This window comes from Mugil cephalus, chromosome 21 (assembly GCF_022458985.1).
Source record: "Mugil cephalus isolate CIBA_MC_2020 chromosome 21, CIBA_Mcephalus_1.1, whole genome shotgun sequence".
NCBI lineage: Eukaryota > Metazoa > Chordata > Actinopteri > Mugiliformes > Mugilidae > Mugil > Mugil cephalus.
The window spans coordinates 9,876,789-9,902,516 of record NC_061790.1 but is presented as its reverse complement, the minus strand read 5'-3'; the positions used below and the strand labels follow the sequence as shown (position 1 = coordinate 9,902,516).

Genomic DNA, 25,728 nt, shown 5'->3' with positions numbered 1-25,728 from the left:
ACGTCAGATTAAACCTGCATTCAAGGCGAGCCCAGCCCTCTGCCATAGCCGAAGTGTTGCTCAGCATGAGCACAGTCATCAGTGGCTGGCTACTCGCGTCCTTTAAACCTGTGAGGCACCATTCCTCAAACTGGATGGTGCACTTCTTTTGGCAGCACTGGCATCTCTGGGCACCACCTCAGCATGGGACAAAAGGCAGCAGGTCATGTATTTTGCATTGGTCAGATTTTACCATCTGAATGGACAAATCAAAGCAGGAGTTTTAACAAAATACGCCTGTGTCGATTATTCAACCTAGAGCAGGCATCTTGGCAGACGGATGTCGGACGACTGGACATGAGTGGAGACACTGAAACTGAGGACGCAGTGATTTTATCAGGGCGGGAAAGCAGAAGTGATGACAAAAAAAATAGCTTGAACTGGCTGTAAAAGAGGCAGACCCTGAATGAACTTTAGATCACCACTATGCTAACAGTGGGAATACAGCTAAAAATAACCCACTGCAACAGAGGGGAATTCAACAGTATTTTTGAAATTCACCTTCTTTCCGCGTGCTGTGTAATAGCAACAGCAAAACAAAAACAAAGCCTTTTTATTTATTTATTTTTTAGCACTTTCACTTCACAGGTTTTGGATTACTGGGCTTGAGGAAGTGTGCTTATTTTTATTTACCATCAGCATCAACACTGTCAACAAGGAAGCCGTATAGGTCTGCAGGGATAAAGATTTGTTGCCCTCTGGTGGTCAGAAAGACAAACTGCATATTTTGAGTCCGAGTTGATTCACTGCACAAATGTAATTGTCACTTGACTTCAACTCATCAGTCTTCAAAGCCTCATTTGGAAGGGAGTCCTGGTGCACCCACTTCGCAGGTTCTGTCCAGAGTTGTTCGACGGTAACCTCTTCCTTGCCAGTAGCTGCCACTAGATTGATCAGCCTTTTAGTTTTTGTTTTGTTTTGTTTCCACAAAGTACCGATTTCCATTACATTTAATACTCACCTGCTTTCCAAGAATAGTTTACGCAATAATACCACAAGTTAGGATGAAGAACATAGATTAAATCGTGAGTTAGGCTTTTATTGATGAATGGAGAGGTCACCATCCCACACAGAAAGACTTTCTATTCCAATTCCCATGATGATATCTGGAGTAAATATTTTGGCTTGATGTATTTGCAGCACTGATCCTACAGTTGATACTAATATAGGGACAGATCTCAGATACTGCAGAGGAGGTTGTAATCCAGCTCAAATAAATCAAATAAATCCAACTTAATATGAATAATTAAAAAAACAACGTATGATTTATATATATATATATATAAATATTTAGCATCTCTCCTTCTCTGCAGAACTGATTTTCATCTTCTTCACTGATGCTTGATCTTTTTTTCAGTAAAGAACATATGATTTCGCACTCCTTGACAGCATCTTTTGGAAGCTGCAGCATATGCAGCAAAAATCACACGGTACAGAAAAAAAATGTCCAAAGGCTCACTTATAATTTATTAATGTTCTTGCCACACATCCACAACAATCCTGCATCAAGATTCTGAACAGATGACACTAAATGAACAAAAAGAAAAAAATAATAATATAAAATAAATCACATCTTGCAATGATGTTGTTGAAATGCAATTCATGACTATGTGCGAGCTGTCGATTTAAATTTATCTTTTAATACACTTGAGTGCTTTTGACTGGCCTGTGCAGTTAATACTGAGGATTTACAGCATGATTAAAAAAAAAAGATAAATCTGCTCCATGAAAAATTAAATCCTGGGATCTATTAATCATTTCTGATAGCAGCAAATCTAATGATTATCTCTCTCCTCAAGGATCCTGCAAGATCGTAGGGAATAAAAGAATTCAAATCTTTATTCATCTTTGGTGGTTAGGCTACGGTCAAAGCACATTTTCAGGTGTAAAGTGTTTTTCTGTGGGGGTCCAATTGGCCTTGAAATGACTTAATATTAAATAACTTGAATTACATTTCACTGAAAAATATCAGTAACTTCAAAGGTGACCTTCCAGCTACCATGTAGTGTCATGTAAACCAGTGCCACCACAGACCTCATCAGGGAGATAGAGATGGCGTGAACACTGCAAGAAAAATACTGAGACAAAGGTTAGTGTTTTGATTCTTCAAACTCATGTCTTGTTACAGAGCTGGCACTGAAAAGTGGGTAAAAATCAACAATGACAGAGCGATAGGTCGACAGATGGGGGGGGGAGTCGGGATGGAGTCATTTAAGAGACTTTGGAGTGCTTGTGTTTCTTTGAGTGTTTGTCTCCGTGTGTGCGGATGTAAATATGTGTCAGAGTTTTGTGCCTGACTGATTCAGAGAGAGAGATAGAGAGAAAAAAAAAAGAAAAGGATTTTGTGAGAAGCACAAGGCCAGACGGGAGGAGTTATGGCCACGGGGAGAAGACGGAGCACCAGGCTCCTTTGTTGTTCTCTGCTCTTGGTTGTGTCACTAGTCCAGCTGTTAGCCACAGGTCAGTGGAGAGAGACACTACGCCAGGGAGCGCTGACGAGGTTTGATTCTAGGATAGAGCTGCAAAGAAAACACAAAGGGGACAAATGTTAAATATGAAGAATTTGATGTGTTGGTATTTGATACATCTCATTACATGTGGTTCTGAACAGATATGTATGTATTTCAGGGGGAAGGTTTACAAGTTTCCCAGCAGAACATTATCTTGTCACAGGACGGTCAATATTATTGACTTTTCCGGTCATAATGTTGTGGCTGATTGATTCTTTCCAAATTAATTCATTCATTCATTTGTTTCTATTTCTCACTGCCTCGTCCGTTTGATTAAGCTCCTCTCTGACTTTAAGAGGGAACAAAGTGTGTGTGGGAAGGTAAAACCAAATAATAGTCACCCCCAGCAGGTTGCGGGGCACGTAGCCCTCATTGTCCTCAAGCCGCGCCCACCACCACTCCGTTTCACTGTCATCCTGCCGTCGCACTACGGTGATGGCGTCCCCCTCTCTGAATGACAGCTCGTCCTGATTCTGGGAATCGTAATCCCACAAAGCGTACACCGTCCCCTTGTTCATTACGCCGAGCTTCTCCTGGACACCTGAATAACAGAAAGAGTGGATCACAAAGTGTCTTATAATGTGGAGGTTACAGTTTCAGGGATAACAACCGTTCATTTTATTGCATTCTGGACTCATCTGTGTGTTGCTTCTTACCGTATAGAAACTGGGAACACTGGATGTATCCCTCCTCCATCTCCTCACATTTATCTGCAGCGGTCTCCACGTCACTGATGGTGCTGGCAAAGATGGCGGCCCCCGACTCAACCAGCAATTTGCAGAGATGAACGCTGTTGCAGGATGCGGCGCAGTGAAGAGGGGTCCTGTTCAAAGACACATTTTAAATGAGATGAGACATCAGTGAGAATCACCGTCCGGCTTCCCTGCGTCAGAGCGTTTAGACTCACCATCCGTCGCTGTCTGCAGCGTTGACGTTCACACCGAAATCCAGCAGGAACTTGACTATGTGGTGATGTCCCGCGCACACTGCGTTGTGCAGGGGGGTGATGCCTTCATCATTTGGAGTGCTGGGATTCTCCACCTGGAAAAAAAAAAAAAAAACAAGTACACATTTGAAGAGCGTTTTTCTTGCATCCAGATATCAATAAATTGAACGAGACACACTTAGTCACAGCATACCTCATAGATGATCCTCTGGACCAGGTCAAATTCTCCCTCCAACGAGGCGTCCAGCAGGAGGGCCAGTGGGTTAAACTTCACCCTGAAGCCGTGACCTGTGCGCTCAGAGTTGGGCTTCTTCAGGTTTGTGCGCTTCTCCTGTAACAGTATTGCGATTAAGCATGATTCACGTGTTTAACTATTAAAAATGTAACTTTTTAAATGCAACAGAAATATCGCCGTCTCTCACCAAAGCTTGTGAGGCGGCTGTATCGCTCTCTTCTGGAGTGGTGACCTCCAGCACGGGGCTGGGCAGCGACACCTCGGAGCCTCCCACGTTGTTGTTGTTGTCGTCCTCTGCTCCCTCTTCCTCAGCGGGATCCACGAGTCCTTCCGGCGGCGAGGGCAGTGGATCGTTGTCATTCGCGTCGGTGGTGGCAGGAGGAGCCTCAGAGCCCTGCTCCTCTTCCCCTGGAGGTGGTGCTAGCGGAGTCTCAGACAGGAGATTACCGTTGTCTGTATCAGCCAGAGAGTCACCTCCCGGGTAGCCAGGAGGATTAGCCGGTTGGTAAAATGGCGTTCCATTACCAGCACCGTTACCCCCTCCTGATCCACTGACCCCATTTCCCTCTATGCCTCCCGCTAAAGTGTTGAACCTCTGGTAGAGCAGTTTCTGGATGTTGGGTCCGCTGGGGCCCTCCGGCTCTGTGATGGAACTGCGCTTCTTGAGCGGCCTTGGTGCATTGGCGAGCTTTTTTCGGAGCACTTCGAGGTCGGCGTCACTTTGGTAGCGCAGCGGGGAATGCACCATGGGCGTTAGCTTAGTGGGGCTGAGCGGTCGCGGGATGTTCTCCACACTGGGAGGAGGAGCCGACGGCTCCAGGTGCTGGAAGCTCTCGTGATCGACGAATTCTCCATCTAAAGCGTCCTCACCGCTGGGTTGAGCTTGGAACAAGGGGAAGGCTCCTCCTCCCTGGACAAAAGGTAGCGGCGAAGGGGGTGTCGAGCTGGAGGGGAGAACAGGCTTCCCGTACACTGGAGACAAACAGACATGATGGAATCGAAGTCATTTATACCATCATTACTTTCAATGATAAGAGAAGATTAATAGAGAGACAAAATCAGACCATCCCTTACCTGCTTTGAGAGCAGGCTTGAGTGGCTGGCTCTTTGGTGCCGCCTGCTGAAGGTACATGTGATAAATGGAGCTGGAGTTCATCGTGGGTGGGCCCTTGCGAGGCGACTGAGGCCGCGATCCTCGGTCTGGGATGAAGGGGCGCACTGCCACGGCTGGTGGAGGATCTAGCCGCTCGCTGAGGCCGGGAGGGAATAGCGGTGCGTTAGGCTGGAAGGTGGGGCTCGGTGGCACTGAGATACGCTGCTGGATCTGCTGCGAGGACGAGCCTGTGGCCGGAGGGACGCGGGGCCAAGCGGGGGCTGGCGGGTTTGGGAGCGGGCGAGGGGGAGGAGGGGGAGCATCTTTGCGGCGCTCCAAGGAGCTGGCTGAGTTTGCGGTGATGAGGTGAGATCCGTACGGTGGCGGCTGTGGCTTGTTTATGGCAGGGGAGGACACAGTCATTTTGGAGTCTAGCACCTGGGGAGGAGCATCAGATCAAAAACAAACATTTATCAGTATATTATGTGTAGTATCTACAGGAAAAGATACTAAATATACAGAATATATAAGTAACTTTATATGTGAGGAGGAGTTTAGAATGAGGACTAACCTTTTCTGCATTTGGAGCAATGGGGGAGCCTGAGGTAGGGCTCTTGCCCTGGGTATCAGTCCCTGAGTCTCTTCTCTCAGGAGGCTTTAGAGTAGTGTTGGGTTTCCCTACAGTAGGCCACCCAGTGTCATTAGCTAGGGCACAAACAGGAAACCGTAAGTGTGCAGCAAAAGAACAAAAATGTTGCATCAAGGAGACAACTCAGGGTAGTGAGTCCACCAGAGCTAGGTCCAAATGGCTGCTTTTTCTCATTTTTGACCAATAGACCACATCATGTGGGATATTAGGGAGATCATTTCAAGGCCGTGGATATTTGTCACATTTGATACACACAGAACATCTGCACCATTTTGACCTTGGATTGGTATTAAATGGAGGGTTCAGGATTTTCAGAAGCATATCCTATTAACCAGACATCACAATTATTATATATTCTTTAGTTGCCTCTTTATTCAATCTTTCAAATTTCAAATCAGGTCTAAAATATACTATGAATGTTGCAGGTCATGGAAGCAAACACTGTATTTCAGATAGCATTTACTTCCAACACTGATTTGCGGAGGTATACTTTGATGGTCCACAGGACCTGACACAATAGAAAGTATAAAGCATATATTTTATTTTATCATACAAGAGGACTTAATGATTAATAGGACAAAAATCCTGAGCCTCACAGCAATGATGGCAATGAACATGTATGTATTAGTATTTTGCTGTTGTACTGACTACATTTAGAGTTTCCATTTTCCTAGTTTGCCAACTAAACTGAGAGCTAGTTTGTTAAATGTCCCAAATACTGCCTCCAATGTTAGAAAAACCTGATTTCTTAAAATCAATGTGCACAAGAATAACTGTACTTTTAGACAGCAAGGATAGTGTGAAAAACAGACGGAAAAAGAAAGAAAGCAAAACAACAGAAATAGGTGTCATAAGCAATGACAGAAACCCCTTCAAACAGCTGTAATGCTGGTGATCCTGATATGGATATTATCAGATATTACTAAACTTTTCAGGTCAGGTGTTTTGACTTGTCATAGCAGGAAAAGGACAGTCAAATCTAATTTTGTTAAAGTTACAGTGCAGAGTCTTTGTCTTCCCCTACAGTCCATTCTCTTTCTTTCACTGCTTTCCAACAAGGAAAAAACCTACAACAACCTGAAACTAACTTTTTTTTTTGTTTTGTTTTTTTATTGTTATCCTTCCTCTGAACAATGTTCATTAAGCATCAGAGCAGACTTCCCAAGGTGTATTTCATTTTTCCTGATATCCAGAGACATCATCCAGAACTCACAGAACCACATAATTCTTGACTGTCCGTCATAGGCACTGCCATGCTGCTTTTTATCGTAGGCTATTCCATCTCCACTGCCAGCTCTTATTCAGCTCTGGCCAACCAGTCATTTCATGTACACAGAGACATTTACGTGGCACTGATTGAGCTTAATATGCACTTTGCAAACTAGTTTGGAAATAATAATATCTTTAATATATACACAAGTCTTTCATTATAACTTTGACTCATCAAGTATCCAGTGAACCATGACACTGAGTCAGGAAGAACCATGGAACTGACTCTCCTGAACAGAACGCACTTGTTTCAATGGTATCATTTAAACCTGTTCTTTTCCTACGCAATGACAAGCCAACATGTCTTTAGTGGAGGAAGTTTAATCAGTAATAATAGGGTAGTTCTAACAAAAATAACTAGACTATAAAGGGAAACATCTTGATGTGGGTCTTTCCATTACCATGAGTGACAGTTATTAAGTGAATCTAATGACATTTTCACATGCACAAGTGAAATCTCTTGTGCATGTAAAGTGCTCGTCGGCTGAAAGTGATTCTCAGGTCTGGAGGTTACGCAGCTCAGGAATGTTATGATATTAGGACAAAGCAACACCGTCGCAGGCTGCTTTGGATGTGTGAATTTACGGGGCACTCAACCCATCGAACCTTCTCAGAAGTGTACACATGAACGCACAGGATCAGCAGTGCTTCGTCAGTGACGCTTTCCTCGAGCGAGGCGTGATGTCGACTAAATTCAAGCTGTATTTCCTGCAGATGGCAGCAAAGTGTTTCAACGTGACGCCGCGCCACTTTGAGCTCATCAGCCAATCGGCACGACAGAATGACGACGTTGAGAGAGTTTAACAGTCAGATTCACAGCTCTGAACTTCACTTTCTCCGAAACCAAATCATCACTGCCCCCATCATTTTGTCGGAATATAGATTTTAAGGCGCTCGTGGAAGAACTCAAGTGAGAACCCAGTCTTGGTACTGCTAGATACTCAAGTGAAAACTTCCAGTGCATGCTGAGGATCCTGTGCTACAATCGTGAGACAAGGTTCAGAAGGTGCCATCCCTCTGCTTATGCAGCACTATGCACTCACGGGACGTGCTGTCAGAGCCAGTGGAGGCTCCGGGGCCCGGGTGTGATTCTGGAAGGGACGGGGCTACCGGGTCCACAACGATGTCTAAATCAGACACTTTCCAAGGGCCGGGAGGCTTTCGCACACCGTCTGCCCCAGGAAGAGTCACCCCCAACCCCACACCCCATCGAAAAACAGAGATGTAACAAAGACAAGACAGCATAGGCACATGAGAGGGGAGGAGAAACAGGTTCACACAACACAGGAAGAGAGTGAGGTTAGAGGGGAAGCAAAGGGAAACACAGAAATACAGCCTAGGTGAAGATTTCAGGTAGGAAGGAAACAGTTCAGGAGGAAAATTCAGTAACAAACAGTTCATGCAGAAGGTGGAGGATGTGTAGCTGGAAAAGCTGAAATTTAGGTCGGACAGAAACTCCCTCAATCTACACCCTGTAATGACTACTAATACATTTGAGTTCCTGCCTAAAAAACCTTCTGTGACTGGATGCATTCAAGCTTTTCAAATGTTTTATAGTTTCTTGGATTTCTTTTCTTAGATTTCAACCCACCTGATTTGGTGCGGCCATGGTTGGCTTGGTTGTTAACACCCAGTGTCTGAGGCTTCAGTGGATCAGGAGGCATGTTGTAGCCCCCTTCTTGTCGCCCCGGTACAGGAACTTGGATGTACGGTCCAACAGCGGCAACGCGACCCAAAGTACCAGGAGCTGGCTGAGGGGAGGGAGGCCCGTTTGCTCTATTTAGCTGTAAAAGAGATTCAGGAAAGATTCAAGATCATTCAAAACAATGATCGTGTCATGGGATGCACAACAGAAAACTACCCCTAAAGGCACAGACTTGACAAGGCTGGCATTTTTAATTTAATTTTCATCACTGGTTTCTAAACTGATTGAAGAGACAAGAACTTTTGTCAGAAGCATTTCAACCAGAAACAATCTTGGGAGGAGATGTGTTAAGTGTTCCTAGTCTTACAGGAAGGTTCTCTTTTTGACGTGCCTCAGCTTTTTTCTTGTAGAGGCGTTCCCGCAGCTCGCTGATGCGCTTGTCCATGAGCGTCACTTCCATGTTGCGCTTGTTCAGAAGCTCCTTCTGTTGCTGCAGCTTGCTGTTTTGCTCCTGGTTTAACTTGTTGCGAATCTGAGGTTAAATGAAGCGGATGGATGCTTTAGAGAAGTGCAGAAGACTATAACTGCTGTCAGCATGTGGTAAACATTGTACCTATTCCCACTAACCTGAAGCTCCTGGTACAGTTTACGTAGCTCTAGGGCTGCAGCACCGGTTACTTGGCCTCCCAGTGCAGTCTGTATGCCATTGAGCTTTCCTCTGCGCAGGTCCTCTAGCTGCAGGCTAAGCTGCTCCACCCTCAGCACCGCGGACTGTAACTCAGCCTGCTTCTCGTGGAACAGGCCACTGACTTGCTCAATCTCTGCCGCTGCAGGTTAAAAAAATAAAGTCATCAGCTCGTGTAGGAACCAGCAGCTCAATTAGTTTAACTAAGCAGATAAACATATGAGCAACAACCACCATCACAAATGTTGAAGGATTGGAAAATCTGCCATACTGAGATTTGAAAGTCATTGTCTCTAGAGATGTAATATAAATACTGCTCTGTACATTTAGAAAGTATACGTACACAGGTTGCCATTGATGACCTTGCTGTAGTCCACCTGGCCTCTCATTGCCCGAATCTTCTTGAGCTTTGCCTCCTGGCTCTCGACACGATCCTTCAGCCTCTGCAGCTTTTCGCTCTCCGAGACCGTTTGCTGCTGACGCCGCTCCTGCTGCTTCAGGTAACGCAAACGTTGCTCCTTCAGAGAGTGAGGCAGAGAATCATATTTTATCAAGAGAGAGGAAAAAAAAAAGTACAATCATGTCTAACCTAATAACCCGGTCAACGACACCTGCTCTTGCAAGTTTCTGAATCTGTATCTGTTAAGTCAAAAATAAAATCATATCCTAAAACCAGGCTATGTAGCTCTAGTGCGTGCATATAGTATGAAATACTATACGAGACAGTCTGAAGGCTGAAGAAAGGGTCAAATGACTTCATCTCTATCCAACTGAGAACTGCTCCAGATAAGGACCTAAAATAGGAAATGACAGGCCCAGGTTTCCAAATGACTGCAGGGCTTCAAGTGGGCCTACTTTTCAGACGCCACAACAAAAGGCAATAAATAGTCTTTCTGCGAGTGGGTCTACAGTGGGCTTCATCTTGCATGACCGACCAGGACAACACAAGCACGGCGGTCAGACTGAGTTAGTGCACTGAAAAGCCATCAAGAGTGACAAGGTGGACTGTCTCTGTGGAGGTCTGTTCACAAGCTCCCATTACTATGAGACATCTTGACGTAACAGAGACAAACCAATACTACTGATGAATTAAGAATATACAACTAACATTACTGACAACAAGTGAGGAGGATATAAAAAATTAACAACCGAGAATTCCACTCTTCGTGATAAACCGACAGTCGTGTGGAGCCGCGGCCGGTTAGAGAGATGCAGAATCATTTCAGGCTGTGACATGCTTGAGTACATGCTGTGCACTGGGCCTGTGTTCAGATAATTTCTGACAGAGTGGACAATCCCTGCACCATGACTCACACTGCGTCCGGTCCCATTTGTTACATAACTGTTTGCCCCCTTTTCAGGTCACGGCAGACGCTTTGGATGAGACTACTGTGAGAGGAGTCCGCTCCTTCTCCAACGGGGAGACTCAAGCAGAGTCCTGAACTTTACTTATCTAATGCTGAGCTTGTGGCTGAGAGATTAGACTAAACCAGACCAACCTGCCCCACTTTGATTATCTATGAAAGTGTAAAAGATGGCAAGCTGTGATTGCGCTACAGTGCATAGTCTGACAAGTCTCTCAGCTGAGTTACTGCTTGTTTTGACTGAGAAAGTAAACACTGCATAAAGCAAACATATCTGATCTCAGCTAAAAAAAACAACATCTAAGATTTAAGAGATTCCTCAACATAACCTGGACAAGAAGGAATTGACTGCACCTGTATAGAGAACATGTGAACCTTGAGGAAAGATTCCCAGGAAGATATAAGACAGAAGATGCTACCTTTGCAACAAGCATCTGCTGCTGAGCCTCGATTTGTTGCTGTTGCCGCGTGGCCATCTCCTGCAGCTCTGACAGAGTGAGTTCCACACGCTGGTTCCCAACCTGCACACACGCAAAAGACAAAATAAATGGCCATAATATTACAATCTGCGTAGCGTGGTCTTTAATCACAATAATAATTAACAAGTATTTCTAAATGTTTTGGCAATACACTGGAAAAACAGCATTACTAGAGAGAATTTTTATACTCAATCAAATCATCTTGTAGTAAGAAAAAAAAATCTGCTAATGGGTTAAGCTTTTTTTTGCTTGACAAAAAAATCTTAAAATAAGCACAAAGCTATTAAAATATGTGCAAAGTTCTTGTCTCTCAACAAAATATAAGATTCTTTGATACAAGGATTTGCTTTGCTTTCTTGAAATTCCTTTTTTGCAGCCTTGCACTAATTGTTATTTGATTCTGAGCAGGCCACAAGCTGACATTTATTTTTCTTTTTGACTTGCTGTGATTGCTATGAAAAACTTTCAAGGATAGATTCCCCTGAAAAAACAACCAAGATTTAGTGGCTTTAAACTAAAGTGAAATAGATAGAACTTTGTGTATTTTCCTGTCAATACTCGTTACTTGATATGCAACACTTCAATTGAGTCTGGAAGTCAATGAGCACAGTAAAAATGCACCAAGTTCAAAGTTACATAAGCTTAAAAACCTTATATAAGATTAAAGTGCAAAGGCAAAGTACAAAAGAAAAGAGTTACACAAAAAGCCTTTTGAAAGACCGACTTCAAGTGATTTTAACAGCTGGAGGGGCAAACAGCGTCTTGAGAGTCTTTACAGCAGTTAGACAGTTAGGAGCTCCCTCCTCTAAAACAGGCTCATTACGATGGAACATTAATTGTTATAGAGATTCAGTCGGTGAGCATGAGATTCAAGCCTCTGAGCTGAGAAGCTGTTACAGATTTAAACAAATGCTTAAAGATAACCTATTTATTGACACTAGTGCTGCTGTGAAGTTTGCGTAGAATGATTTTATCTGATACATCAAACCATTCAAAAAGGATAAAACAGCCACGTCAAAGCAAAGAGAAATTTACAGAAGATGAGCAGATATGTATGAATACTGAAATATTTTGGTTTCAGAACCTAAATGTCAGGAATGCGTTACTAGCGCAGACTTACATGCACTCATACAAGAGCCAGCTTTTAAGAAGTATTTTTTCATGCACAGCTTTCATTCGCACATTTTAAACATATCTACATGTTCTGACAAAAGTTTCATTTAATTCGCAGAAACTGGTTTGTGATAGGTACAGTCAGATCTTTCTCCTTTTGTTGTTTCATTCTTTCTGCTTTTCTTTTTTTTTTAATCATAATTTGCCCCTTGTTCGTTAATCCTTTCATTCATCCTGTCTTGCTTTCATCTGTTTATTTTATCTAGGGATGTATTTAATATTTTTTCAGATTCAAACAGATCTGGATTTGATATATGAGATAACTAATTTTGAAAAACACCTTGTGTGTTAATACATATTACATAAGGTGTGTGAAGGTATACTTGAAAGATATAATTGAAAGGGCGTGGCTATAAATAAAAGAACCTATCCCTACCAGGTCAGGTGTTTACCCAAAAGGGAAATAGTCTTTGAACACTGAAGCAGAATTTGAAGTGCGACAGACAAAAACTTCACATGCCAATAAATAATAATTGGATCAACTCATCAGTGTGAAGGGGTCTTGGGCTATCCTGTAATTTGTGGCAGCATCAGCGCTTCAATTAGAGTGGTAACACTTCAATGGCGTGCATCGATATTTTAAAATAAACACCATTCCCTTCACTCTTTTGTTAGAAATAGAAAAAGATTTGTTTTGCACAACGAATACTGGGAGACGGCGCAACAAGGTTAGTCCATGAGTGAGGGAAATCAAAACCATGACACACGTTACCGCCCATCGCCAGGTCTGAAAGCTGGTTGGAGTTTTAAAAATATGATGACCGAGAAGTCAGAAGATGGCAAAACCTTATGCAAAATGTGCTAACCAGAGGAAAAATACTGTGGAAATACCACAAATTGCTAGTTCCATGAAAACAGACAGATGTTCTATTGATGCTGAGTGAAATTCAGTTAAGTCTGTATAAATAAATTGAAAGAATCATTGAAAAATGCAGCTGACCAAGTCAGACAACTTGAACCGGCTCCACACTAGTGTATATACATACATATATATACATATATATACAAACCGTATATAAATAAATACAAACTAAGAAAAAGTCAACCCATGCATCTTCCAGGGAGCCCAAGCAGAAATCTCAGTGGAACTTCAATATTCAATAAAAATCAAAACAAATTCACCTCCGCACACAGCTCTGATGAAATTTTCTTCTTCAGTCGGACTTCGGCGCCCACATGTTGTTCAGCAGCTTGCAGGATTAAATGAGTCTGGCTAACACACCGGCTCCAGTTATTCTACAGACACTTGAATTTTCTAAAAGCAGCTTCCACACTGGCAGACTGCCTTTCAATCAGAGCGCATACTGAGCGATTACGCTCAAAACTACAACCTTTACTGAAATGCTAAACGCTCCCAGACTTTGGCTTCGGGGAGAGGGAGGAGACAATGAGGGAAAATGTCGTGGTGTTTGTCCAGCGACTGACTCGAAGAAATGCAGAATACCTGTTTGTATACAGGTGAAGGGGTTAAGTGCAGGCGTTACATTTGATTCAACCGATAAGGAAAGTACTGGAGATAAAATCCTCCCGGGGAGGCCAACATTTCAATCCTGTACGCACTGTTCTTACTTGGCAGAAGATGCGGAAATTTATTGCCTGAATAAAACATGCCTCTGTTTTGGAAAGAAGTTTTACTGAGGCAGGATTCACCTACCTGGCATTATGTAAGGCATAAATGAGGATGTCTGTAATGGATGTCTCGATAAACTCGACGGGGGGGGAGGGTGACTTCACCAAGGCTGCGATGGAGAGTGCGTGGGAAGCCACTGGTGCGCACACACACACACACACACACACAGCTACGGTCAAATGCACTCAAGCAACACTGCATCAGTGACTATTCACCCAAGGGAAACACACACCAGCTCAGATTGTGGCAAGTTCTGAAAAACACCCAACTGAGCAGATCAGGGACAGAGCGACCACATGCTCACTGATGAGGGAACTGTAAGGATTTGTAGAAATGTTACACAATAAAAAAACCTCGTTATCTAATAAATAACCCAACTCTCATGGTTTCTTACTAGTTGGACAATTAACTGTTTACCATTCTTGATTTCCCATGTAAGTGATTTGTGGTTCAAACATCTAATTAAATACTCAAAACGCCAAAGAACAGCAGACACTTCCTGACACGTTTTCTTTTCTTGCTTGACTAATAATTACAGGCAAATGAAATGAGATGTCTCTGTAATGCCAAACAGCTTTCAGTAAGAACTACAAAAGCTAAAATAAAATAAAATCAACGCGATCGCTGGGCTGTTGCCTTCAGGCACCGCTGTCCTTTAAGAAGCGCCGTCTCTCAGAGGATGATCGGCTTGGCTCGGCTCGGTTTGGCGCAGAGAAAGCCGCTGGGGTTTTGGGCAGCAGCCCGTGGAAAAACCGAAGCAATGATCCTCTTAGGGACCATTACATCATCCAGCATCCCCACCGATATAATCCTCTAAATCAGATATTAGGAAGAAAGTCGGAAACAAACGAGCACTCTGCGCTTGGGTGGTTGGGATGAGCCATGAATGCAACTCATGGGGTTTTTCTCTTCCACTGAATGAACGCAGGCAGTGAACTAGACGGTTTGTCTTTTTAGGTTAGTAGTATGATACTCACGGTGCTTTCACAGACACTGGGACACTTGATCGACACCCGTTTCAAGTATTTGCTCAGTTACAATGAAATAAAATAATAAGACATTAAAATGGAGCATTTAATACCATGTGGCAGATCCAGTCATGTCAAACCAAAGTTTAGGGTTTAACAGCAGCTCCCTCTCTCTTGCTTGTTGTCTGCCTTTAGTCAGCAAGTGGAAAACAGCTCGAACAGATTGAGTTCAGGCCAGTCAAGGATATTCTACCGCTTCACTCTCAAAAGCTATTAGGTTGCTTTGGCCACAGGATCGTTGTCCAGCTCAGTGATGAAATGTCGTCCACTGAGCTTTGATAGATTTGGCTCAACCGGAGCGTGAAATATGGTCCACATAACTGTAGCGTTCGTTCTGTTGCTTCTGTCAGCAGTGAGTTCAGTTTGGTTTCATCACTCCAGCTCTACAGATTATTATTTTTTTCTGTATGCATTTGCAACAACCTCTGCTGTCTGTTTTTGGGGGCTGCTGCCACAAGACATCGGAGAAAATGTAGAGTAGGAGGCTTAAAAGGGAAGAACTTTCTGTGCTTGTCTGGCTGCTCAGACATCAACATTATAAACTATACTTCCTCAACATGAACCAGATCAAAAGTTATGGAACTGCAGGATGATAAAAGGAATAGCTTCTGGGTGCTCTTGTTCTACTTTCTTTTTTTTTTTTGAAAACAAAAGGCACACATCTCATGCTAAGCTGGGTTCTTCCCTCAACCCTTAAGGATGCATTAGTTACAATTCCTTGACCGCAACACTTTCCTATTGTGAAATCTGGGACAGATGGTCAGAGAAAGGATGCCATGCCAGAGGCTGCTCTTAACATCTACTAGCGCCGCGCATCCAAAGCGAAAGAGCTTGACGTGAACAATCAGTACACCTGGCAGAAAACCTCATATTTTACATTCCTGTGAAACGAGGGTGTGTCATGTTACTCTCAAAACTCACCTGTGAATTATTACTGATAAAAATGAGGCATCAAATCTGAAATTAGCAAACTAAGTTAAATAAATGCTACTTCAAAGAGGAGCTTCTGCTTGGAGTTTCCTAGCATCTCCTTTCTGATGTCTGGTCCTCGTAACACAATTTTCAAAGGGTTGAAGCCTTATTGGATAGAAAATCACACAGCAATGGAGACAAGTATAGTCTAACATAATTTTAACACCGATAATTCATTCTCACCCCGTTCTCATTGTGCTTCTCTCCAGCGTTTCCACTCCTGCGACTCGTCTGATCCTGACACTGCTGACTCCCTGCAAAAAGAAACCAGAGTCCATCAGAAATGCAGAGACACAAAATATAAAACACACATGTGCAGATTCAGAGACAACAACTGTCTGGAAGAGGCAGTGATAGAATAGAAATAGAAAATTCAGTGACATGATTGTCCCTGACAGAGAGACTTAACAAGTAGGACAAGTGCTGCTAACACAAAAGCCACCAGTCTCACACTTCTTAAAAAGAACAGCTTGGTGATGAGAATAATTATAAAGATCACAGGAAACACTGTCCACTAGTTGCTTTAGTGTACCTTTGTGGGGCTAAGATGCACTTCTGATTGCACGCTACATAAAAATAAATCTAAACACTGGAATCAACGTGTCACAGTGCGTCTCTGATCGTGTCGAGTGCTGCTTTTACTGATGATTTTGAGGTTGAAATGAACTTATTTTCATAATTCAAAGCCCTTTAAATACTTAATATTAAAGGATTACAGATGAAGACTCTTTATAGTGCATGTGTACTGTTAGAACCTGTAGGGAAAAAAAAGATCACACACGCCATCTGTGACTTCAAGGTACACCTTAAATAAATTTACAGAAAGACTTAATTCAAAACACTTTAAGGGAAACATAAAAAGAAAATCCCTGAGTAACACCATAAGGAGCCAGCCAGCACAGGTGTCAGGGATCTTTTGAAAACTCCTGACTCCACCCGTCAGGCTTCTGCATGGAGAGAATACAACAAAGAGCAGATAAGGAGCCACATAATACACACCTTGATCGCTGCCTTCCGTCGGTGAATCTTCGTGCCTTAGAAAGAACTTGACTTCTTGCTTCCTCGGCCCCCATTTCTGCAGGTGCTCGTACATCATGTGCTCAAAGGGGATCGCTCGCTCTGAAACGCAGAAAACGTGAAATAAAGTTGATTGAGGAGCTTTTTCCCCAGAGATACAAGAAGAAAGTCCAGTGTTTGGGACAAATGTACATCTGTACAATGCAGTTTGATATGGAACATCAGCAGAGTTGACTTGATCTGGTGGGAAATATTTTGGGAGTAAACCAGGCAAAACTGAGGCTGAATGCACTTGAAAACACTATACTGTGACACACTTTGCAAAGTAAACTTGTTGTCGTCAGACGACTGAACAGAACAGGGAACAGCTCAGAGTAATTGCAGAGTAATTTGAAGCTGGGAGGAGTCGAGATCGGTTCACGTTCCCGCCACAAACAAACCCGCTCCAGAGTTTACTCGGGTTCAGACGGAGACCACCTCTAAGCGGCCTGGCACGTATTTACAGGGGTCACACTGCTTTTATTCTTCACAGTATTGAGAGTTTTAGGATTATATCAAGCTATGATATTCTCAGGAATAATCCACTGAGGAGGACGGATAAGTGCACGTGTGAAGATTACGGAACAGCGCGTGCAAAGAGGGAACACCGGGCAAAGATTTGTCGACAAAAGCAGAGCGGTTTCAGGAGGTTGCGGGGCCAGACAGCTGCATTGTCAGACAACACCCTAACACGATTGCATAACGTGGGTTAATAAAGCCCTTGGCTGGGATGTTGTTTTCAACAGGAGAGTGGGCCCTCAGCGAAAAAATGCTGATAGCACAGGGTGTGTCGGCGCGGCAATGGCGCTGTGAAGAGGAATTTGTTGTGACAGTGCTGTGAAACTGTACTGTCACATAACTAAACCTCTTCTGACTCATACGTTTGTGCTAGAAGTCAATTATCGCAGGCTGATAACAGTTAATGGGAATGGGGAATATGTTTTATTCTCACTCTGTTCGGGACTGATTTTCTTGGCCCTGCTTGGCTTCCTGAACTTTCATTAATAAAGTCGTGTTTCTACAGTAATAAGAAGTGCTAAAGGCTACTGCTTCGCTAAATGAAATTCTTGCACCAGACTCAGAGATAATGGGGTCTCAGATTGCCTCACCTTCCTTCATGCATTACTAGAGACACCCACCATTCTTCCTTTGTGACATGGCAGAAAACAGGCTGCTGCTGCTCTCGCTCACTGTGCAATTTTGCGCACTTCGGCGGGCAAAGCACGCTCCGTAGCAAGCAGCAGAGCTTCCACCGGGTCTTACCGTTGCCTCTCCAGACCTCAGCCAGGTGGCACCCGCTCTCCCCGGGCTCCTTGCAGAACTCCACGACGTCGCGGCACGTTGTTTCTGGAGTGATGGGCACCTCAGTCACGGTTTGCTCCCCATCACTGAGGTACACCGTTAATATCATCTGAAAGAGGAATGAAACAGTCAATGGGAGACTGAAAGAAATACCAAAAGGCAATTTATGATATATTTGAAAATATGTCAGTGTCTAATGGCGTAACAAAGACCACTGCGTTGACAGTGCATTCTGCTGTAGGCTCGCCTGGACGATTACTTTAAGCTGCCGGTGGGCTCATGCCTGTGCCTGCCACATTTCTGTTTACTATGATTAGAGCCTGACACAGAGTTGGACACACATAGACTACACTGGAAAGTAAAACACGGCAATGCATGCCTTCACATGCTTCTACCTGCACACATATAGAAAAAAAGCTGCAGCAGCATTTTAACTCTGTGGCAAATTCTTAACTTTGAGTTAAAAAAAAATCAACTCTAAATATTATAACCTGAGGGGCCAGGAATAAAATAAACAACACTCAACGTGGAGGTTCTTCAAGGTAAAGCGATCATCTTTGTGTTCAAGTTCAGATGGCTTAAAGTACTTTGGCATTAAACAAACTGTCCAATGAAACTACTCCAAACATCCTCAGCCAGCAGGGTGACTCACATGCCTGTGATCAATGAGGCGACTGAGAGACACTCGACTAACTGCATTTGTGATGCTTGTAGCACTGGAAACATGAATTAGGACACAATTAGGACAACTGTCAATATGTATAAGAATGTTTACCTGGGTTACTGCATTCAAATCAAGAACGTGTATTAGCTATTCTTTCTGCATCACTTATATACATACAATTTAACCCATTATGGTTGTGATCCCACGATTTAAGGACACAGTTTAATTTAGAAGTAATGAGCATGCACACACTTGAATATGTCAAGTCTAAAGACAAAAGCTAAAAATGCTGAGCTGATGAATCATATTTGGGAAAATCCAGTCTATGCATGCTTCTGTTGGGAATGAAAAGGTGATGAACCACACTGTAGGACCTAGGATAACATGGTTCAAGTCTTAATCCAAAAAGATATTTCCACCTATTGGTGCTGGAAGCACTTTGCATTCACAGTGAATTAGAGTAAGCAAACTCTTCCGTCTTCAGTGCTGTGGCACATCTGCATGATTTGTTTTTCCTGTAGCGGTGGCAGGTAGATCCCCATTGTTTCCTGTGGCACAGAACACCCTGCAGGGGTTTGAGGAGTGCCTTCCTGTTTCAAGTGACAGGCCTCACTCACCTCGCCCTTTTGTGCCACAACTGAAAAGCGGGACTGTGAGGAGTTCACAGAATAAAGAGCACGGAGCTAAAATGTCAAGATTTTCAAACTAAAGTGAAAATGTTGGCTGTGTTTGAAATGTTCTTCCTGCAACTTAAATGCAAGCTGAGCAAGTTTTAAGTACAAAGAGTAGAAAGGGGACATCTGGATTCCTCCTGGTTCAGACTGGGTTCACGTAAACCAGTTCCACTTCTCTGTGTGTGGTTTAAAGGACATTAACCACACAATAACGCACAATAACGATGATGATGATGTCACCTCATTTGCATACCAATCACATTGTAAAAAAAAATAAGAAACGCCTGCAAACGTGCCTGAATCAAATCGCTAATGCGCAATCTGCAAAGTGAAGGTGTCATTCTTTTTGTTAATTAAAAACAAAACAAATACACACACGCACAATTCATTTGCAATTCAAAGCAAAGCAGTCAAGTGATTAAGTCTGGCCTCAGGGAGCATTACCGGTGCGACGTACTATTGTCATATGTAATCCAGCGTGAGTCACCGAGCTACCTATAGATTACTACTCCAGGAGTTTCTCCGAGACAAAGTGACTCATCCCTTAGTGATGATGTAGCTCCGTGATTCACTGACATTTTCTGCTGCAGCCTAAACGAGACAATATGCTTGGGAGCCTCCGTGGCTTCACTCTGACCATTATGAAGCTCGCTAAGCAGCACTTCCAGAAACGGATGATGAGGAAATGATAATGGTGGAGACGCACAGGCAAACATCTTATTGTTGCTTTCCCTCACAGATCGCCTAATCCATCTCCATTTCATGTGCAGTGTTAACATGAACTGATGTAGACGCACAAGTAATGGATGTTATTTGTGAGACCTGACCTGCATGAGCAGAAATCAAAAAGGAAAAAGACGGAAAGAGAAAGAGTTCACTGAAGACTACCAATGTATTTACTGTCCTTGGGATACTGGTGTGCCAGCAGCTGCACAATAAGACACAGAACGGTAAAAGAATATAACACAATGAAAACATCCATGAGCAAGAACACCCGTTTAAATACAAAGAAGACCGATGCCTTGGTTCTCCTGGTGGACACACTGCTGTCAATTACAATTTTATGCACACTAAGCATCAAATTAGACAACAGGCCTATGCGTTGAGCATCCTTCAAATTATATCAATATCACGATACCCAATCAACCAATCAGGCTGAAGATGAAATTATAATTTAGAGAGCGTTAGAAAGTCACCAGAGAGTCACCCTATACTTTCATATGAACAGAAGCTACAGCATCACGTGAAATGGACATTCAGCAAAAGAGTAGAAAAAAAAAGACTCCAGTGATCCAGCGGCGTGACCACCAGAAAGATACCAACCGCCCTCACTAAGTTCCGTCTGCCCATACTCTTGGCTCTCTTGGCGGCCCTCCGTTTCCTCTTGATCTCTTTCTTTGGCGGTCGGTAATGTTCCTTCACCCAGATGGGGTTCTCCTTGGAGAGGCTGACAAGGCCACGTAACACTATAGTCACAAACCTCTTCATCATAGCACCCGCCGCCGTCGCAGGCACGAGACTTAATTGTTATGCCATCACGGGCAGAACCTCTACCCCAGACAGTGGCGCGTGCATTAGAAAAGTGCTGCAGAGGAGACTTGGGAGGAAAAAAACACAAGCTGCATGTGCAGTTCTAGGAGGGGAGGGGGGGAGAGAGAGAGAGCTAATGTGGCCAGAGAAAGAAAGAGAGGGAGAGAGAGAGGAGTCACGGAGTGGGTTGGTGTGGGTGGACGAGGGTGACGGCAAGTGTTTCTATTGGAAAAGTGTTCCTGGGATGTGCCAGTGGCTGCAACACCGACGACTCCCTGCTAATGAGAAGAGCCTGGGCACAGATCTGACTGGCAGGCAGGTCAGGGAGGTCAGGGAACTATTATGTGTGTCAAGAACAGGTCCCTTTTGTACTCTATGTTGGGTGCACACAAATAAAGATAACAAGTCTTCCAGCAGAATGGTTCAAAGAGTTATTTTCTAATCATAAACCCTGGCACTCATTTACTTACAAAGAGGTGTGCACAGCGAAGAATAAAGACGGAGCAGAATATTGCTAGTTTATCTACACTAGTTTATGTTAACACGGTTAAAGGCAGCATGAATTCAAATATGGAAGAATTGTGAACAAAAGCCAAAATAAGATGTTTTCGCCTCTGCACCATTGCTATTTTCTTAATATAGAATAAAGGATAAACGGGAACTAAACTTAAAACATACTCAAATTGCAACAGTGAAGTACCCAGGTATGATGAGAAGCCAGCTAATCCATCACACTATGATCAGTATTAGGCTTAAGTTTACATAATCATCTAGTCGAATAACACAGCTTAATCGTAACATGACAGGGCCATGTTTGACATCCTTGACTCATGTTAAACGCGGTGTAATCTGCCCATTACATGCAGCCGAAGATCTGCCAAATACTGTCCATATGGTGAAAGAAATAGCACTAGACAATGTGGAGGAAAACTGAGATGCGAAATAATCTGAAACACGCAACCAGCCACTATGGCGCCAGAAGACTTTAATCATGACAGAGTTAACGTGCATCATTACGCTAATGCACACATAATATTTTACCCTGTATGACCCGAGTTATGACTGCCTCGGCTTTGCATTACAGACTAATCTAGACATTTACATGTTTAGTAGTTGTCAAGCACAAATTCCTTTTATATTTCATGTTTTATGAGGAAAAGCATTTGCTGACATCTTGGAAAATACAGACTAACGATCAATTGGAGGCTATCAGATCCCCACAAGATGTGGTTTAAAAAAAGCATGTGCCATTTTGATTGAAAGCTGACTACTGTGCATTAGAGGACAGCATTTAGAAAGTCTAATTAATAATGTATACCAGTTCAACCAATAAAAAACGGACCCAGCAGTCTTAAACAGGTCGGAGCTGTTAAATAAATCAATAGGTGACCCTTTTCATTTCCTGAACACTAATCCATCAAACTTGGGATGTTCTGCTTTTTAATTAAAATCTTTTTATGACAAAAATGCTTCTATATTTGGTATTTTATGCCAGTATATCGACAGAAAAACAAACGGGAACACAACAATAAGATGCGATGTTAACTCTTTCAATGAGTCCCGCTGTGCTCCGTCCCAACGTGTGAGATTAATGCCACTTGACAATCTACTCAGCTCAAAAGTTCCCCTTAACAACAGAGCATTAGTCGACGCAGCCACACAGACCTAGATCTGCCAAAGTCTCATTGGCTGCACGAATCACGCGAGAACCAAGCACAGGGATGCCTCTCTGTTCGACTGGCTCTTTGACTCTGATAGCCTGTTGGTGCCACAGGGTACAACTGTCCACTGAGGCTACGGTCACAGTCAATCCTGTGAACTCAATGACAAATATGAAGTTACCTCTTTGTTACTTTAGAAACTTTTGAGCCTCTCGGTCACGTCCAGTCGTGTTCTGAAGAAAATTGTATACTGGGATAGTGTGTTTTAAGCCAACTTAAGAGTGTGTTGCCTCCATTTATGAAGACACCTTACTGAACCGACTGTAAATGTATCCTGCACCTGAGTTCACATTCCTCTTCCTGGAGGCCAAAGGGACTATGATCGCTTTTCCTACAATCCATCCCTGCTTTCTCAGCACTAAAGATAACAAAAGAAGTCGCAACAAAGCACTACCCCGCTATAGGGTTGCCACTCAGGTATTCTATTCTTTAAAACACAGTGCGTCTTGAACAATGACACCAGGGGAAAAACAACACAATGAAAACAGTCCTTGATTTAAAATGCACATACGGTACCTTCTGCTTTAAACACAGCGACCATTTTGCTTCAGCATTTTCTGACACCAATGTATTATTCATAGAGAGAGCAGAAGGTCTGAATTTAACTAGCTGTATTCTAACATGCAGCGTTGCTACGACCATCTTCCTAATGTTGTGGAGGTCTTCCTGTGCTTGTACTCATCAGAGAATAGACATGGTCCTTCTGAGAGTGTCCTGGTGTCCAGGATGTTGTTAGTGGGGGGCTTTAGGTGCTATGGGTTGAAGGGAGGGGCTTCTGTGGATCAAGCTTATTATAATGCATCCCAGAGATACTTGATCAGTTTGGGATCTAGTGAATTTGGAGGGCAGGTCAATTTTCTTTTTTCTTTTCTGTTGTTACTAAGCTGTTTTTGTTTGTGTGTCTGTGTCAGGCTGCATCCTGCTTGGGATGACTGCTGCCATCAAGGAGTGTCATTGCTATGGGGTGGGGATGCCTGGTCTGGGCTAGGTGGGTGGTACATAAGTACCATCCACAACACCAGCAAAACATTCCGTTGTCACAATATGGTCTATGTTATGTACTTATCCTATCGGTGGTGTTTATTTTTGTGGCTAATTGGCATACACCTTTTGCGGTTATACATAACATGGATTAAATACTAAACCTTGGGGTAAAAACGAGTTGCATGCCTCATGTTGAAAGCAGAAAGAATTATAGAAATAAACAGACCTGAAATGTACCACTTGTTTTGCTTTTAATCTTTCTATCTCCACATCTTCAAAAAATGTGAGCTCTCCAGCTATGTACTCAAACCACAAAGATACAACACTGTCCAACAGATGACAATAGAAGTTAAGCCTTTGAGTATGAACTGATCTTACTTATAGATTTGCTAACATTAAGTCAAACAGATACTTAACATGTCTGAATCTGTCAGAGAATCAAATTATGCCCTTTACAAATATGTCTCTTTTACAATATAACCAGTGTAATTCATAAAGAACCCCAAATAAAAAAAACGTGAACATTTAGATGTGTCTTTTTTTAAGACCGTGCCCCGCTTTCAAATGACTCCGGTTTAAATCACATTCGCGTTGGTTTGACTTGGTGCATACATTGGCTGTTTAATACATAGTAAAACAGACAGTTCATATTCTATTTTTGCCAGGAGGGCTGGGTGTTGTGTGCACTTACCGGCATCATGTTGGCAGCTCTGGTGGGTATAAACCAACGTGCATCGGCGAGCTGGCTCTCGGCTCAGCCTCTTATCGTCAATGGCACCTCGGTAGAGTCAACCCAGACCCACCTTGCTAGTTATGGGCTCCGATTACTCCAATGTGACAACCAACTGGGCCTCGTTCCTCTCTGTGGACCAAAACGTTTTAATTATTTTAATCACCGCTCACTCGATCACTAGACGGTAGCTGACACGTCCTCACCCAAATATCATTTGACATAATCATCAGTTTAAATGGCTCAGGCGTGGCTCCGTGCAGCTGCAGCTTCAAACAAGCCGAGGGTTAGCCGCTTAGCCGTTAGCTCGTAAAACGAGACGTTGGCGAGCAAAAATAAATGACGCACAATTATTCGATATCACAACGCAGTGTTTACAGCTATACTCACCGATGTCAGAGACAAGCCATTGCTTCGGTGAATAAATCTTAGCTGCGTTACTGTTAAAGGGACGTAGCCAGCCTTCTCTCTGCTCTGGGGCTAGCCGTGCTAGGCTAAAGGACGGTGTGTGAGTCTCTCTCTCCGCTCTCGTCGGTCCTTTGGTTCTCGTTGGCTGCACATCGGCATAAACCGTCGATGGAGAGTTTTTTTTTTTCAAACAAAGGAAAAGGAAAAAATATCCACACGGGTAGGCTAGCTCGTTTTCTCGCGAACGCAGCGAATCATCGTTAGCGGGCTAGCGATGCTAGTTGACGAAAAATACAAACAGCTGGATCCAGTTGTTGACTGGTCGGAGGGGCGGGGCTACGCTGTTGTCACGTCAACGTAGAGAATGTCAAGAATCCAGCGTCACCGCGTTAATGTGAAACATTAATTTCTCATTTATTTTGAGAATGTACTTACATTCATACCTTTTGGATTAATCTTAATAATTATATTAAATTCCAAAACCCCAAAACAAGAGTTTTGCGTGAAAAATGTAATATTGCCTGAACTATTTAGCCTCGGGTCCTCTTTTTTTGTTTTTTGGTTATTTGTTGTATTTTTGTTTTATGTCTATTAGTTTTGGAACTGCATTTTTGCATTGTTGCACATTTTCTATATATATATCGTCAACAAAAAAAGTTTAAAGAGTCAATGGTAGCAGCCCATCTATGTTTACATGATCTATGTCTTGTGTTTAATTAATTTTCTAGTCGTTATATGTGTGCATGTGTTTTGTCAGATTAGCACAAAAAGCATAACATGTAGTAGACTAGACTTCTGTCATCTTATCAGCAGAGGGCTGCAAAACTCATTAATTCTACTGACACAGTGCATGTAATTCACCTCTTGTTAAAATCCTCCAGGCTGGAGCATCTGGTAAAAGAAGGGTTAGACTGCAGCCGTGCTATAAACAGGTGCTTCTGA

At 43.1% G+C, this 25,728-nt stretch overlaps 1 protein-coding gene across 5 annotated transcripts; it reads right to left on the bottom strand.

Annotated features, from left to right (window-relative positions):
* Nucleotides 1-1,485: 1,485 nt before the first annotated feature.
* Nucleotides 1,486-25,124, bottom strand: ppp1r13bb (protein phosphatase 1, regulatory subunit 13Bb). 5 transcript variants are annotated; one of them, XM_047573743.1, is made up of 19 exons: nt 24,769-25,124; nt 24,340-24,510; nt 18,037-18,184; nt 16,717-16,836; nt 15,901-15,971; nt 10,855-10,956; nt 9,415-9,589; nt 9,014-9,213; nt 8,754-8,918; nt 8,333-8,525; nt 7,785-7,913; nt 5,395-5,528; nt 4,805-5,261; nt 3,918-4,702; nt 3,689-3,826; nt 3,457-3,590; nt 3,206-3,372; nt 2,891-3,090; nt 1,486-2,558 (listed from the first exon to the last, which is right to left on the bottom strand). In XM_047573743.1, exons 2-19 carry the CDS (start codon nt 24,346-24,348, stop codon nt 2,517-2,519), a joined length of 3,369 nt encoding a protein of 1,122 aa, XP_047429699.1. In that variant the 5' UTR covers nt 24,349-24,510; nt 24,769-25,124; the 3' UTR covers nt 1,486-2,516. The 5 variants fall into 5 exon arrangements, with proteins under 5 accessions (XP_047429699.1, XP_047429696.1, XP_047429697.1 ...); XM_047573740.1 differs by lacking the exons at nt 24,340-24,510; nt 24,769-25,124 and adding an exon at nt 20,737-20,962; XM_047573741.1 differs by lacking the exons at nt 24,340-24,510; nt 24,769-25,124 and adding an exon at nt 20,737-20,962 and having other exon boundaries at nt 8,778-8,918.
* Between the last annotated feature and the right edge of the window lie 604 nt (nt 25,125-25,728).

Coding starts and splice junctions, on each gene's coding strand:
- ppp1r13bb (XM_047573740.1), bottom strand. CDS start 20,904: ATGATGAAGAGGTTTGTGACTATAGTGTTACGTGGCCTTGTCAGCCTC. Junction 8,919..9,013: donor AACTGTACCAGGAGCTTCAG/GTTAGTGGGAAT, acceptor ATTTAACCTCAG/ATTCGCAACAAGTTAAACCA. Junction 5,529..7,784: donor TGGCTCTGACAGCACGTCCC/GTGAGTGCATAG, acceptor TTTGTGCCCTAG/CTAATGACACTGGGTGGCCT.